This window comes from Tetrao urogallus (assembly GCF_951394365.1).
Source record: "Tetrao urogallus genome assembly, chromosome: 2".
Taxonomy (NCBI): Eukaryota; Metazoa; Chordata; class Aves; order Galliformes; family Phasianidae; genus Tetrao; species Tetrao urogallus.
In genome coordinates this window covers 44,857,449-44,874,346 of record NC_136814.1, presented here as the reverse complement: position 1 = coordinate 44,874,346, position 16,898 = coordinate 44,857,449, and the positions used below count along the sequence as shown (strand labels likewise).

Below are 16,898 nucleotides of genomic sequence, written 5' to 3'. Positions count from 1 at the left end.
CTTTGCAATGTGCCTTCCAACAGAAAGCTGCAAACAGCATTGAGATTGGACAGGTTTGTAAAGCTGCTGCTACTCATATATACTAGAAAAAGTACACGGCCAATTCCTTGGTCACGAGCACAACTTCATGAAAACAATGCACTTCAATTCAAAAAACTGTTCTCAAAAAGACTCACACAAAGCATATTCACAAAGTATATTCACAAAGGCACCCAGTGAACTAATTTAACTTCTACAAATCCTAAGAGCCCCATTACCATCAATAACACAAAGACATGCCACATGAAGCACCATCACTTCACCTTACACAAACCTACTAACCACTGACAAATATACAGAACTCCCTTCAAATAAAATTTAAAAAGAAAAAACAACAAAAAAACAACAGTCTTCTTAAGACAGCAAGCAGAGCACACAGAAGAAACAGATTCTAAGCCCTTCATAAAATAGAAACTGACATCAGAATCCATGGGAATGGCTCTAAAAACATGCAGAAGAAGCATCTCACTGATGAATGGCAGCTTCCTGTTCCTAGCCTTCATGACAGACATTGAAGTGCTTCCCCAAGATAGAAAGGCCTCTCCTCCCCACTCCCCAGTGCTTTAACTTCTGGCACAGCTCCTGCTTCACTTAACGCATACCTTGAATATATTCAAGAGGCTAAATATGAACTCAATGGTGCTCAACTCACTCATTCAATCCAATACAGAATAACTTAGAATTGGAAGAAGAATGCTAGTGACCCCTGTATTTAAGTCGCCTATTACTTCAATTGCAATTTTACTAAAAATGTTTAGGAATCTTTCACTGCTTCTGTATTGGGAAGTACCAGCCTTGAAAACATGAGCACCATTCAAGTGCATCCTTTACAGAAAGGGTTGTTAAGCACTGGAATAGGCTCTCCAGGGAGGTGGATGAGTTGCCATCCCTGGATGTGTTTAAAAACTATTTGAATGTGGTTCTCAAGGACACGATTTAACAGAAGATTGCTAGGCAGTATGGTTAGGTCATGGTTGGACTTGATGATCTCTAAGGCCTTTCCCACCTGAGCAATTCTGTGATTCTGAGCCCTTGCCAGAGAGAAGCACCATTTCCTATGTTCAAGAAAGCTACAACTACAACTAGCACCAATTAAACCACGCGCAGACGATGCAATTATTTAATTGCATGTTCCTCCAAAAAGTAACAGAAGCATGCAAATGCCAAAAAAAAAAAAGCTGAGTTTACCCAAATACTTGGCTCATGAATGCTCAGGAGCATGTAACTTACAAACACTTGAGTGCTGCAACAAGTGTGGAGAAAATGTAAGTTTGATGTTCTGTCTAAGCCTGGGCTACCTTGCGTGTCCAGGGTAAGCACAAGATCCCAATACTCAGCTCTCTACATCAGCAGCACACCTCTACTCCAATATTTACAACAAAACTATCTCTTGCCACCTATTGAAGATCCTTCAGCAACAGTGAGGAAGATGGATGTTACAGGCCACTGCATTACAGAAGGTAGTTTTACTATCACATGTTATCATTTGCAGTGATAGATATAAAAACACCACCACAAAAAAGTTTACTAACAGCATTCAACAAGTTATCTCGGAAAACATAGGCTGACTACATATACAGATAGATAACAGTGCTCTTTCTGTATTTGTGAATTTCAACCCCCAATTCCCATGTAAACTTGGGGGATCTAAAGTGACTCAAAAAAGAGATCAGGAATTTATTTTTGGCATGGACTGAACCTGTACCGTCGGTCCCAGTGTTTTCCAGAAGCACTATGAGCATCAGGCTGATTATAACACTCAGTTGTCACAGCGATTTATCTTATCTTTCTTACACATACATTTATGCACTACTGTCAGTAACATGACAGCTGAAACTTTCACTCTAAACTCAACTCAGTGGCTTTCCAAGTGCTGCGCAGTAAGGCACTCTTCATCGCTCACCTGCCCTCTGAAAAAGAGCTGATCTCTGCCACACAGTTCTGAAATGTTTTTCAAGAACACAGTAAGTGTAATTTTCTATAATGAAAAAAACAATGAAAACAATGTTTCCATATAACCTTCTTTTAAAGTTCATTTACATGATGAACAGCTTAACCACAGTATCCCAGCTAAGCACTTCCACAATTGTTTGGGCAATGTCAGCTGTTACATCTCATTCTCTCTGCATCTTCTCAATATAAAGTTACGCCCTGTATTTAATGAGAACATGGCCACTGACAGAGGCTTTATAGGATTTCATCAGGGTTTTTATGGAAGTTCAAACACAAGAAGCCCAAAATGGAGAAAGCACACCTTGCTTTTGGAAGCCCTGGTAGCCTGCACAGCTTTTACTGAAAACTTTTATCAGTTGAGGATTTAGACAGGAAAAAGAAGTCAAAAAGCTAAGTAGTTAAGCATCAGATGCGAGCAAGCTGCTGCTTTCCTAATTACACTTCAAGTAACTGCCAGTTACTTTAATGATATGTAAATGAATGCTGTGGGGAAACCCCTGCGAAGCTTCTGGGCTTCCGCGAGAAGGGGGGTGGGGGAAAAAAGCATACCCCCTACACAACCCCACACACACGCACTTACGTACGCTTCACGCTCTGCCGCGGGATGATTTCACACCGCCTCGGCGCCCGCCCCTCCCCTCCCCACGGCCAAGCCCCGCCTCCTGCGCGGAGCCCCGCGGCCCAGGCCCGCCGCAGCCGCAGACCCCGCTGCGGCCCTGCCCGCCCCCTCCCGCCTTCCCCGAGGCGGACGGCGCCGGGGCGCGGCGCTGCCGAGGGCGGGGTAGGAGGCTCCCCGCGGGGCGCCGGCCCTCGCACAAAATGGCTCTGCGCGCTTCCGCTCCCCTCCCGCCCGAGATGAGGGGCGGACCGCCGGGTGCCCGCCGTTCGCCAGACCCCGCCGCCGGACGCGGCGAGCGGCCCTCGCTCGTCCACTTACCTCCCGCCGGCGATGCGGAGGCCCGCTCTCTCGGCAGCGCGCTCGATTGCCTGGGCCGCACCCGTCACATGGAGGGCCGAACGCAGCCGCCCGCGCCGCGCGCCGCCGCCGCCCGCGCCCGCCGCCGTGCCCTGCCGCTCCGCAGCCGGGGTCGCCGCCGCGTCCCCCCCAGCCGCCGCGTCCCCGCGCGCCGCTCCCGCCCGCTCTTTATTTGCGGATTCTCTGCGCTACAAAATGGCGCCCAAGGAGGAAATGAGCGTCCGGCCGCCCCGCCCACCGCCCGCCCCGCGCCACAGGGCGGCGGCTGCGCGCGCAACCCGCGCGGCGCGGCGGGAGCCACCGCAGTGACGGATACAGCAACGCCGCCTACGCTGGCTACACGGCCCCTTGCGGGTCCGACCCGACTGCTGTAGGGGCTCCTCTGGGAACTCGCCTCTCTCGTAGTAGGCGGTGGTGGGCTGGGCTCGCTATTTTGCTGCAGCTGTTTCCTCGGTTGTCGAAACGTTGGTTTAAAAGCTGTCAGTTAAACGGGCGGAGGGGCGGGGCGCGCGGCGCGCGTGGCATCATGGGGCGGGCGGAAGGATACCGCGGGCTGGAGGATCGCCCTGTGAGGGCGCTGCGCCTTCACGTGCCGCCTTACCGGTTCTGAGCTGCCGTGCTCCATCGGGCGCCTCGCGGGATGAGCGCTGCGCGCTGCGAGCTCGGGATTCTCTCCCGCTGCCAGGTCTGGGAGGGAAAGCTTTCGCTGGTTGTGCTCGTTAGCGTCACAGAATCGTAGAACTGTAAGGGCTGGAAGGGGCTTCTGGAAGTCGTCAGCCCGCCACTAAAGCAGGTTCTCTGCGCCTCGCTGACTGCCTGCTGAAGGTGTGATAGAAATCCAGCCTCGTGGCTGTGCTCATGGTAGCAAAACGTTGTAGGAGGAATTCCAGCGAACGTACTCCCTATGTCTGTATTTGTATAGGGAAACAGATGCTTCTAAGTTAGCAACTGAAAGATCCTGAAGGCCAAGGCGTGCATGCAAAAATGTTGTGTGGTTACACGAAGCAAGTTTTGTGTGAATGTTGACACCAACAGCAGAAGGCTTGAGTTTTTTCTAAAGCCTAATCTTAGTTCTCAACTAGAAAACAGGGACTGTGATTGCTTTGGGATTTCCTGCCCCATTTCCTCCAGAAATCCTTTGCAGGTGTTTGCTTTAAATGCTGAAGATGAACAGATGAAGCGGTCATAGGTGTTAAATACTGGAATGGGCCTTAACTATGGACCTTAACCAAACTGACCCAATTTCTTCATGCACAAATTTAAACACTACAATGCTAAAAACGCATGTAATGCATTTTGGAGCTTTGTTTCATGCTCCTGTTATAAGCATGCTAATAGTCACACCACGTTGTGTTCACAGTAGCTGCAGTAGCTTTTTCCTTGTTTCCTAGGTACTGTGGTAACTCCCAGCAGCACTGCTAGTCCTAACGCAAGCAAGCATACAAAGCTCTGCAAACAGCGGTGAAAAAGTAACATTTGGACAGCACAACAGCAATGTTAATATTCTACATATGATTTTATAACTCTACTGTCTGTGGAGCTGATTTAATGCTTGACTGCAATACTTGTGATACCAATGCACACCTGTGAGTTGCTGGATGCAATACAGTGGTCAGGAATATATTCACCTGTAAGTTGCAGAGGGTTTCCTCAAGACATCACCTAAAAAGCAATCAGTCAATTAAGCTACAGTTACCGCCAAATGGTGACTCAGTTAAGCTCGGGTTTGGGATGACTAGACATTGTAATGCTTACATTTGAAGTACAGATGTGTATTTAGGTAGTTAACTAAGGATATAAAGCTGGATATGGACTACACCCATTTTAAAGCCATGTTAAAGTCATTATGGTTTTAATATCACAACACTGTTTCTCTCTGAGGGGAAGACGGTATTTTTTAGTAAATACTGATTAGATTGATCTTTTCCTGACAAAAAAGAAGAGAGGAGAACAGATTGTTCTTAACACAGCCAAAAGCATGTTTTGCTTATCAGAATCTTGACTTCCAAGGACCTAACTAATCATATTGGAATTTGAGGTTTAGGCGTGTTAGAAAATGTAAATCAAATTTTCAGTCTCTTCTTTGAAGTATAACTTATATGCTGGACCTATCCATAAACAACTCAATGTCAGTTCTCTAATGAGAAAACCTAGAAAGAGAATATTCTTTCTAGACCTCAGAAAGGACCTCAAGATACTAAAGGGGCTCAGCAAGTCTGAATGTCCTGTATTATCCCAGCACAATGCCAAAGTATGTGGAGAGAGGAAAAAGCTTTCTCAGGTCTTCCCAAATCACAGAAAGATTTGGGAAAATCAGATTTTCATGAAATAGTGATAGTTGTCATGCGAACTTGTTTTGGTTGCTGATCTATTGTATAAGAAGGAAAAAAACATGACACTGCTGTCTTTTTGTCTGTAAAAAACTGTCTTTTTGCTGGAACCAACCAAAGAACAATTCCTGCTCCCTACCAGGAATAAAAGTAATTTCAAATACAGATCAAGTGCAGAGTATATGCCTCTTTACTCAGATGACAGCTAAGGGCCTTACAAGTATCAAGTATTATGAAGTGCTATATAATTATTGTGGCAAACCTGAGCAGTGTTTGACTCTTACCTTTGAAGATACTTGTTTTAATGCTCATTGTACTAAAATAGTCAAGCGTGTCTCGTGCTGCTGGGAAAGAATAATTAAAAAAAAAACAAAACAGAAAAGCAGGATAGCATGATCATTGTTAGTAACAGAAGCCCCAAATGTAGGCCAATTATTTTATCTCAAATTTAAATACCACAAACATCATACACTACTGCAAAGATACATTTTCATAAAATACAGATCTGTACCATTTGGTAGGAGATATTAAGCGCTAGAAATCTTTGTGTTAAAGTTATAAAATGAAGAGTTGTTTTGAGATTTATAGAATTATCTATCCCAATTTTTAAATTTAAATTCACAGTTGCTTGCACTTTTTTTTTTTTTTTCTTTTTCCTTTTTGGCCTACAGAAAATGTAACTTAGTTTTTGTCAAACTCATATCCCCAACATAAATATAGTATATTTATATAATGCTATATAAATATAGTATATTAATATACTATATTATAGTATATTATATACTATATTATATAAATATAGTAAAAAGTGTTATTTGGTAACAATTATATCTGCATAGGCTAAATTTAGAGAACATTTTTTAGCAGAGTAAATTAGTGAACACTGAAATCTTTTGCCTTTTAACCTATTCCTAATAAGACTGAACTACCCCAAACCAAAAGGAACTGCCAACTTTGAGTATTTTCAGTGTTTCACACGAAGCACAAGTCCATTTCATTGTGTTCACAGGAAGATAAACTTTGCACAACATAGCCTTGCTTCTTGAATGATAGCTAGTAAATTCACTGTTCTGAGGTGATGTCCTAATTCTTACTGACTGAATTTCACAGAGCCTAGATTTCCAAGAAATGTGAAAATGTACCAATATTGGGCAGTAGGTTGTTATTGGATATTATGCTGCTCATTAACTACACTGAATTCAAAGCACAGCTGCTTGTTAATGGTTAGTCATCTTTTTTGTTATTGTTGTTTAAATAACTTTAGTCTGTACCATACAGATTATGGTCTGTATTATTTGTGCAATTGCAGTGTTGTTGGGGTTTTTGTTCTGTTTGTTTGTTTCCTTTAAGCATTCCTTTAATGCATTTGAATGTCAATCCTGGATACTATGTCCAAGCAGAGATAAATAGGATGGTGGAAGACAAACAGGAAAACAAACAAACAAACAAAAGACAGGATATCACTTACTGATTTCAAGTTGGCCCATTATTACAGCCTGGTCTCCCACTCCTCCTGAGTTGGAAAACAGTTCTGCTGTTTGTGGTTGAGAACAAAATTGAAGCAAATCAGCTGTCAAGAGATCACTCAGCCTCCAAATTCAAACTCCTTTGTCTAATAGCAGGTAAAGATCAAATGTGGGGAGAAAAGGGGCTGAATCCATATTTTATGTTCTGTTCAGTATTTATGCTGATATTTGCAAAGCTTTAAGTGCAAAGGAATCCTGTAAGGCTCACTTTAGATGTATTAGCGTATTCGGACTTTGTACACCTGCTGACATGTAATGCTAATCTGAGGTCATTTTACATTGTTGATTTTTTGTTTGCATTGATGACCTCAAATTGTAATCAGTCAAATATTGCATGAAGAATGATGACGTTATTGGCATATGGGACAGCTGATAAACAAGATCTTAGTGCTGCCTTTGTACACCAGTATTAGTCACTCTCTACTAAATGCCTATTATTTACCCATCACATTATGTTTTTGCCTAGCTGTAAGCTGGACATTTTGTCCAGAAGGATACCATGAGAAATAATATCAAAAGCTTTGCTGAAATCCTACGGGATTACATCAGCTGGCTTCCTATGGTCAACTAACTTTAATTATCTTAGTCTCCTTTTATGATAAAGATACCCATCTAGTTATAGGTATGAAGACGGAGAAGAGTCTAGAGGGCAAGCTATATGAGAAGTGGCGAGGTCCCTTGGCTTGCACAGCTCAGAGCAGAGGGGCTGAGGGGAGCCCTCATGGCCGATGCAGCCCCTCACAGGGAGCGGAGGGGCAGTGCTGAGCTCCGCTCCCTGTGACAGCGTTCCAAGGGAAGGGCATGGAGCTGTGACAGAGGAGGGGTGGGTGGTAGAAACAAGTTCTGCACCAGAGGTGGTCGGGCCCTGGAACAGACTGCCCAAGGCAGTGGTTGCAGCCCCAAGCTGCCAGAGTTCGAGGAGCTTTTGGATAACCCTCAGAGCATTTGAATTTTGGGCAGTTCTGTGTGGAGCCAGGAGTTGGACTTGATGATCTTGTGTGTCCCTTCCAACTCAGGATATTCTATGATTCAATTATTCTAATTAGGTGGGGTATTTTAAAAAGTCCTTTTTGTTGTCCTCCACATTACTGGCCAGCTTCAACTGAGCCCCGTCCAAACAAATTTGCTCCCCGCAGTGGTGAGCAGCTCTCTGTAGTCTTCCCATGCTGTTGTCCTCCTGTGTCACCCCATCTTGCATCAGGTGGCCATGTATTTTATTTTTCTACCTAAGCTTGGAAGATCCCTGCTCAACCAAGCCAACCTTCTGCCCCACCTGCATGATCTCTAACATTTTGGAACTGCCTGTTCCTGTGCTCTTAGGAGGTGTTGCTTGAAAGGTTACTGGCGCTGATGGATCCCAAAGCCTTCAAAAGCAGTTTCCAGCACCTTGCCAAACAGTTCCCTGAGCAGCCTGAAGCTTGCTCTCCCCACATCCAGGTGAAACGCTGGTGACTTCTCCTATCACTGAAGGCTTCCAACTCGGCTACTTGATGGTGGTCCCTTTGGCCAAGATGGCTGCCGACAGCCTCTTCACCCACGGGACCCTCCCTGTTTACAAGCAACTAATCCAGAAGGACACGTTCCTCGTCAGCTCCCTTCGTGCCTGTACCAGAAGTTATCGTCGGTGTCCTTGCGCTGGGAACTGCTCTGCAAAGGAGCGGCCGTGACTCAGCACGGGAAGGAATAAGGACTGGAGAGCTCAGCTGTGAAACAGGCCGTTGTTTTCAGCCCACCCATCCTTTTTTTCTTAGACCTCGGCTGCCTGCACCGAGCGGCGATGTCGGCTCCTCCCTCCATTCTAACCCGGCTCCCTCCAGCAGAGCCCGGCCCCCACCGCCTCCCACTCGCGGCTCGGGCCGCCTGACAGCAGGCGAGGGGCGGCGCCAGTAACACGCGAGGGGCGGCCCCGGTCCCGGCTCCGTGCAGGCTCTCGCCGGCGCTCGCAGTCTCCGCTCTGCCGCCGCCATGAGTGCCGACCCCGTTGTGTTCGTCGCGGCCGTCCGGACCGCCATCGGTGAGGGGCCGGGTGCCCAAGGGCGCGGGTGTCCAGTGGGCGCGGCGTGGCTGGGGCTGCGGGCGGTGACGGCTTTCCCCTCTCTCCTCGCCAGGTTCCTTCAACGGCGCGCTGTCCGCGCTGCCCGCGCACGAGTTGGGCGCCGCCGTCATCCGCGAGGCGCTGCGGCGGGCCGGGCTGGGCCCCGAGGAGGTGTCGGAGGTGGTGCTGGGCCAGGTGCTAACCGCAGGTAGGGCTCCCGCTCTCACCTCGGGCGTCGCTTCTCGTGGGTGTGACGGTGTGGGTGGCAACGGCTCCGCCGCTGCGGGACAAAGGCCGCCCGGGACCCACCTGCAGCATCCCCTGCTTGCTTGCGGATGGGTCTCGATTTCGTGGAACTGCAGCTGGCAGGAAATTGGTCGTTTAGGTGTGGTCGCCTCTTTGTGGGGTGATGTTTAAGCGGTAGGATCACCGAGCAGGTTGTGCTTCAAACAAGAGGAACAGAATAAAAGAAATAGGTAGTTGAACAGCACGTTTAAAGCTGATTTGGATTTCTGTGTGTTGTTAGCACACTGCACGGGGCGCTCTCTTTATCCAGTCCTTTGCATACAAAAGAGCTGGCGCCACTTTGGCCTGGAGGATGTGTAGATGAATGTAGTGCTCCTGTTCTCGAAGTTGCAAGCAAGAATGGAAGCTTTTGTGACTGACCTCGCATAAATGTGCTTTCAGTTTTCAAGGGAGTTTATAGGAAAAGCTGTCTATTCATAACATGCAGAAGACGTCTGAAAGAAACCCTTCTGCTAGCAGCAGTTAAAGTGAATGCATGTCTTATACATGTACAACAGGTTGGTGCTGATTTGACGTTGAATAATTGGTGCTTCATCTCACCCACAGTCAGAAGCAGGTTTGCAAATATAAAATATCAGTAGTAAATGGCCAATTAAATGAGAGATAACTGAGCTGCAGATTGCTGCCAGAAGCTTTATCTACCAACTAATAGTAGGAGCAAGCTCAGTATTTGGGGGGAATTGGAGTACAATCATAAGAAGTGGCAAGACCCATGTTTCATTTAAAGAGTGTGCGAGGACAAATCCTGTCTGTGCTTACAGGTGCTGGCCAGAACCCAGCTCGGCAGGCGAGTGTTGGAGCAGGAATCCCGTACTCAGTGCCGGCATGGAGCTGTCAGATGATCTGTGGGTCTGGCCTGAAGGCTGTCTGTCTGGGGGCACAGTCCATAATGACGGGAGACTCCAGTATTGTGGTCGCAGGAGGCATGGAAAGCATGAGCAAGGTAAAGCAAGAGATTTCACTCTCATTTTCTGGCTTACTGAGGACAGCAGTAAGTGATGTTGAAACCAGGTGTTCCAAGGTTAATGCTTTGGAGGCAGTTCCTGCACTTGAAAGTGAAGTTACGCACACAAAAAAAAAGACTTGGTAGCTTTTTTTTTATTTAATAATATTGTAGTTACGGAAAAGGTGCCATGCAAACACACACTGCATTTAAAATTCTATTTTAATTGCCATCTAGCGATGTAGTGATGTATTTGCTTGCAATAGCTGGCAATGAGAGAGGGTTTCTGTGCTGCAAGAGGCTCAAAGAATGAATAACTGGAAATGTTATTCTCTTACAGACCAATCAGTCAGTAAGTAATTTGAGCTTGGGAAGGAAGCAAATGCTTTCATTTTAAGGTTCTCAGCCCGAGGCTGTGTCATAGACTGGTGCTTGGAAAGCGATCTGATGCAAAGGTCCACTGGCTGCCTAGTGCTGAGGGTGATGTTGGTGCTTCGTGGTAGCAGAGTACGATGGGAAGCATTTAGAGGAACACATGGGCTGTCTTGCCCCACAATACTGTGTGATTCTGTCTGTGCTGAGAAAACACTTACTGGTTGGTGATCTGCTGCCTGGGAAATGCACAGGTAAAGCACCCTGCCAGCTATCAGACCTTGGAAGGAGAGACAGAGCATTCGGCTGGGGAGCCCCATGTTTTGACTGGCCAAAAACCCTAATTTTCCCCTTATTTTTCATTCTATCCTGCAGTGTGAGAAAAAGACTTAAAGTGGGTGGTTTTAGGGGCAGGAGGGGTATGTGTATAAGGGAGACTGTGAGAAGGAAAGGTGAGCTGGGATTGCTACCCGTAGTCCCAAGGTGGGAATCTGTCTCTGCCTGTCCTGCTATTTTGGCTTCGTTGCATACCACTGATAGAACTAACTCCTGAAATACCTTCCTGCAGGCTCCTCATACTATTCACATGCGAGCTGGGGTGAAAATGGGAGAGGCTTCCTTGCAGGATACTATAATCCGGGATGGCCTTACAGATGCTTTTTATCAGTATCATATGGGTATAACTGGTAAGTGGTGACAGCTCTGAAAATCAAATAGTAGAATCACAGAAGGGACCTCAAGGATTGTGAATCTCCAAAACCCCTGCCACATGCAGGGCCACCAACCTGCCCATTTAATACTAGACCAGGCTGCCCAGGGCCCCAACCAATCTGGCCTTGAACACCTCCAGGGATGGGGCATCCACAACCTCTCTGGGCAGCCTGTTCCAGCACCTCACCACTCTCTCTGTAAAGAATTTCCCCCTGACATCCAACCTAAATCTCCCCTCCCTCAAAACCATTTCCCCTTGTCCTGCAGTTTTCAACCCTTTCAAAGAGTTGACTCCCCTCCTGTTTGTAGGCTCCCTTTAGGTATTGAAAGGCTGCATTGAGGTCACCCTGCAGCCTTCTTTTCTCCAGGCTGAACAAGCCCAGCTCCTTCAACCTGTCTTCATAGGGGAAGTGCTTCAGTCCCCTGATCGTCTTCAAATGGGAAGGTGGGAGGAGAATTCACTCTTAGTAAATTTCAAAAATCTACGTTAGTTAAGAAATTCCAAGCTTTCCTTAAGTTGTAGTCATGAAAAAGGGAAAAACCCCAATACTGAGAAGTGTTGAAGACATTTTTTGCTTTGCAAGTAAAACAGCCTTTTTTTTTTATATTGGAGCTAATAAGATGTTGGCCTGGAAGAATATATATTCAGACTCCCTGGCTTACACCTGTGGGTACCACATTTCACTGCACCTCTTTTGCTTCTGAGCAATTTAAATTAACTTCAGGATAAGTATCCAAATACTTCCTAACTGAAATATTTAAGCTGCACAGATTTGCGGTGGGGAGGAATTAGGTGAAATGTACGGTGGATGCATGTAGTTTTGCAACCTTAGGTTACTGCATCCTAGATGGCAGTCAGCTAACTGCTTGTTGAGAGATCTGATCTGATCCAGATAAGCAATTAGCAAAGCTTGTTGGCGTTTGTATTTAGTTAGATTTACAACCTGGGAGGAGATCCTGCACAGAAATGTACACCCACAGAATGAAACGTAGCAGAGAATCATGAGCAACCAAAACAAGAAATTAGAGTGAAAAGGTTCAATGAGTTTAGCTGCTCGCTACAGCAAATATTAATGACTACCTGCGTGCTTTCAACTTTAAAGCTTACAGCTATGGGAGGTACTGTCAGTAATTTGCATTTTACTCTAATTTCAGCTGAAAATGTGGCCAATCAGTGGCAAGTTAGCAGAGGGGAGCAAGACCAACTTGCTTTACAGTCACAAAACAGGACAGAGGCAGCACAGAAAGCTGGCTATTTTGTAAAAGAAATTGTTCCTGTTCTTGTACCTTCCAAAAAAGGTAGGTGTTAAATGGATAACTACAGTTAATTTTAAAGAAAAAAAACATGTTCTACTCTGTCTCTTCTAATCAATTGTTTTCCAGTTATGCAGCCTGTTATGCAAGTGGTTCCACAAGTCTGTAACCTGTTGGTCTCTTTTCCAGTTTCCAGCCCTTCTTTTTTGAAATAAGAGAGAAACAATGCAAATGTGGAATACCCAAATGTAGCTCTATGCAAATACTGCTATCTATTTTATTGGAGAAGGAATTACAATCCAGGGCCACATCATGCTTAACACAGGTTCTCAACTTTGGATGCTGTATTGAAATCAGTATTTTCATGTTATTAGACAAAACTTAAATCAGACATGTTGATATGGCAAGTCTTGACAATCTAGTAAAATACACAGTAAACAGTAGTTAGAATTACTAGTTAATTAACTAGGTGCAATTATGGATATGAGGTGTGTTTCTCTTTAGGTTTGCTTAGGATTTAAGCAGACCTCTTATGGCACACGAGCCAAAGGTCTAATAGGATGATTCCCCCAGCCATTTTGTGATGAGGATGCAAAACCTGAAGTTTTCAGGGAGAAATGATGAATCAACTGAATAGCTCCTGTGAGAAAAGTTCTGACATTAGGCCTTCAGGACTTTCTTGAAACCAGTTTAGATATTACTTCATGTTACTTGACTGTCCTTTCCAATGTTATTCCCACAATTGCTGCCGCCTTGGAAGAGAAGTGGCTCTATTAGGAAGAGCCAGAACAATGTATGCTTTTACACAGCTAGACAGTATTCTGCTTGTTAGCATTCATTTCATGAAACCCAGCTGCCTGTCCTGCCAGAAGCAGCTGGAGGGAGCTTTATAGTGCACTGATTTGTTGGTAAAGAGGAATATGGCATAAATTCCCAATCACCCTGTTGGTTCTGTCAGCTCTGTGTTTAAGGTATGTGTACGTGTGACCAGGGTCTGCTATGAGCCTAACACTCTGCTTTGCAGGTCCTATAGAAGTTAAAACAGATGAATACCCTCGACATGGGAGCAACTTGGAAGCAATGGCAAAGTTAAAACCCTGTTTTCTGACAGATGGAACCGGGACGGTAACAGCAGCTAATGCTTCAGGTCAGTCAGGCTAAAACTGAAATGGAAAACTGTAATAGCTGTGTGTAGCCCAAGGAAGGGCATGGAAGAGGTGTGGCTACAGTGTGGTCACTATTAGATATGCTTTAAAGGAAGTGGCAGTGTTTGACAATATATGTAGAACTCAAATGTAACTGTGGAGAAGGACTTCTTTCCTGAGATATCTTTTGTTTGCTTGTTTTCTGTGAAGTAACACAAGTATTTGGACAATGATAGCAATGCTTGATTGCAGTTAGCCAGCAAACATACAGCACCTGTTTGTCATTCCACAGGTTTAAATGATGGAGCTGCAGCTGTGATTCTAATGAAGAAATCTGAAGCTGCTAGGAGAGGTCTTATGCCTATGGCCCGGATCGTATCTTGGGCTCAGACAGGTATAGATCCATCTATAATGGGAGTAGGGCCCATTTCAGCAATAAGGAAAGCTGTAAGTAATTGCTTATCTGTCTATCCATATCTTGTAATCTCTTTTCATTTTCTAGAGATGCCTACTCACTGAAAAATAATTCATAGATGTAAGTATAGCATTTGGAACATAATGTAGTCAAGTTTATAGGCCTCCTTGATCACCTGGGAGCATTAAGATCAGATTTAATGGAAGTGCATACTGACCTAATTTGGAAGTGAATTGGTTCTGCCACAGCATAGTTCTGATTCTTTGTCTGGCCAGGTTAATGTTCATACCATTGCCTAGTTGTGTTTGCAGTACTACGTGCTGAAGGATGAGCAGTGAGTGCATCTGCTTTCATGAATCTGATTATGACCTTTGTGCTTTGGTTTGCCCTGCCGAAGTGCTACTCTGTGAAAGCTCAATTTCCTGTCAGATGAAACTAATCAACGAGGTGCTTTCCAGAACCACATCTGATGTGCTTGAGCCAGTATTGCCTCCATTGAGGCACACTGTGCCCAGTCCTCTGAGTGCTTCTATTATGAGAGCCTCCTGTGGCACCATGCTGCTTGCTAATACAGATGTAGCCCATGGCAACCCTAGCTGATTATTTGCTCCAACTGCTATTGAAGTCAAGCATGAGGAGAGCTCTCCTACAGCTGATAAGGATATCTCTGCTTTAGTTTTCTTTCCTAGTTTTATTTATGCTGTGCAGACCTTATTTTGTTAGTCTTTGAAATGTCCTGGTAACGCAGAAGCCTAGTCTGGTCACATAGCCTCTGTGGCTTTTAATGGGAAAGTGATGGTCATAAAGCTGAAGCATTTTTTAATCTGACCCATCCTTCTAAATCAGTGCCATAAATGCTGTTTCTATTGTACACATGATACACATTCTTAGTTTAAACTGTAGGATAGACAACCACAGACAAGTATTTAGCTCTACCTAAAATCCTATAGGTACTCTGAAAAAGGGCACTTCTTAATATGAACTTTGTGTTACCAAATACTTCGCCCTCCCAATGTGTTTGCTTCAGAACTTCTTAGTACCAGTTTCTCTGTAGAGTGACTAAGCCATGCTTTTTAGTGCTGCAATGTAGTAATTCTTACAGATACCACTTTCTCAGGAGGTTGGCTCTTACCCACTGTTTATCTAGTACAAAGGGGCACTCATCCTTGACTCAGGAGAGATGTGTCAGTCTGGTTGCAAAACATCATTGCTGTAAATGATTCTGCTGATAAAGCATTGCTGTTAGAAACAGCCAGTGCAAGTAAATATTTAAATACAGAGAACATGCCTGAGCCTATACCTAGGCAGGCAATTACACCACAAGTTTCTTGTGTGAAAGCATTAATCAAACTGTCTTCTACAGTGGCACTGTGGAAGCTTTGAGTAGCAGCTTCTCAATAAAGGCAGGAAAGCGGAGCTGTTACTGCTGACACCCTTCACTAGTGGTCATTTTGGGAATGAAACACCTGTACTCAAAAACTGTTAAGCATTCAAAATCTCTAATGAAATCAGGCTTGTTTGTAAAAACTTAATCAGCTAAAACCTACATTTGAAAATGTTATTTATGTTATTTGTTCTGCTATGGGCACCATGTGCAGTTTGACTCCCTGCAATTGTTAACTGCACCAATAGCTGTGAAACATTAACCTGGATGTTATACCAGCAGTGAGCATGTTGAGGCTTTTTTTTTTTTTTTGCTGGCACCATGATATGATGTCAGTTGTCCTCAAGAGAACCACAGCTATGAAAAAAACTTTTTTTTCCTTCAGCTTTTTAATAGCCGTGAATTCGTATCGCTGGTACGAGTCTCATTAACAGCTTCCTCAGGTGCTGAGGAAAACATAAAAAAGCTTCTATTAAGTTTCTGTTTTGTTCTCTCAGATTGAGAAAGCCAGCTGGACTCTAGACCAAGTTGACTTGTTTGAAATTAATGAAGCCTTTGCATCACTATCAATTGCGATAGCAAGAGAATTGAAAGTAAATCCAGAAAAGGTAATGAATGTATCAAGTCTCGTTTCCTTGATTCTATTTGGATTGTATTCAGAGTTGAAGTGAAGCAGCCCTATTGGTATAGGCAATACCACATTAGGCATTTCCTTCAGCTACTCAGCTGTAGGCCTGCTTTGCTAGCAAATTGTTTCCTACTAGACCAGGCTACAGCTTTCTTCTGGTAGATGTGTACACAACTCTACGTTGTGTAGCTTAGCTAAGCCTGAAATATATGTCAGTTTTCTTCCAGGAGTGGTAAGAATTTCAGTTATTGCTCTCTCCTCAAATTCATCCCTAGCTACGCCATCATTAACAGCTGTAGCAAATAAAAATGATTAGATGGGCTCCTTGGGGAAGAAGTGCTAATTTTTAACAGCTTCTACACACAGGATCTAGTTTTCCCTGTAGTGTATGTAGTACATTAGCTTAGTCACTTTTGGAGACTACACCCAGTGATGTCATTAATGTCAAAACTCCAGCAAGCCAGATGATTTCTGAACCTGACCTTATGTTCTTTCCTCCCCCTCAGATCAACACCCAAGGTGGAGCTATTGCTCTTGGCCACCCTCTGGGTGCCTCTGGTTGCCGCATCCTTGTGACTCTGCTGCACGCACTGGAACGAACAGGTGGAAAACGTGGTCTTGCTGCTCTCTGCATAGGAGGAGGAATGGGAATAGCTATGTGCATTGAGAGATGAATAACTGCCTTAGAGTTTAATAGCAACCTTCTAATCATGCATGTTTTTGTTTCCCCTACTGTTACAGAGGCTTACTACAATGCTCTTTGTGCTCCTTCGTCATTGCCTTGTCAATTAACATTACTAGCTACACAATAATTTTTGCTTCTGAAAATAAATTTTTCCACAAAGAAATAGCAGCATTCAACCACTTGTTTTATTAACATT

The 16,898-nt window shown here is 44.7% G+C and overlaps 1 protein-coding gene across 1 annotated transcript; it reads left to right on the top strand.

The window, feature by feature from the left end:
- Positions 1-8,789: 8,789 nt before the first annotated feature.
- ACAT2 (acetyl-CoA acetyltransferase 2) lies at positions 8,790-16,691 on the top strand (the record flags this gene model as incomplete). Its single annotated transcript, XM_079532844.1, has 9 exons — positions 8,790-8,838; positions 8,933-9,067; positions 9,927-10,108; positions 11,049-11,166; positions 12,347-12,490; positions 13,470-13,592; positions 13,883-14,037; positions 15,887-15,997; positions 16,524-16,691. The coding sequence occupies 9 exons, from the start codon at positions 8,790-8,792 to the stop codon at positions 16,689-16,691; spliced, it is 1,185 nt and encodes a 394-aa protein (XP_079388970.1).
- Positions 16,692-16,898: the final 207 nt, after the last annotated feature.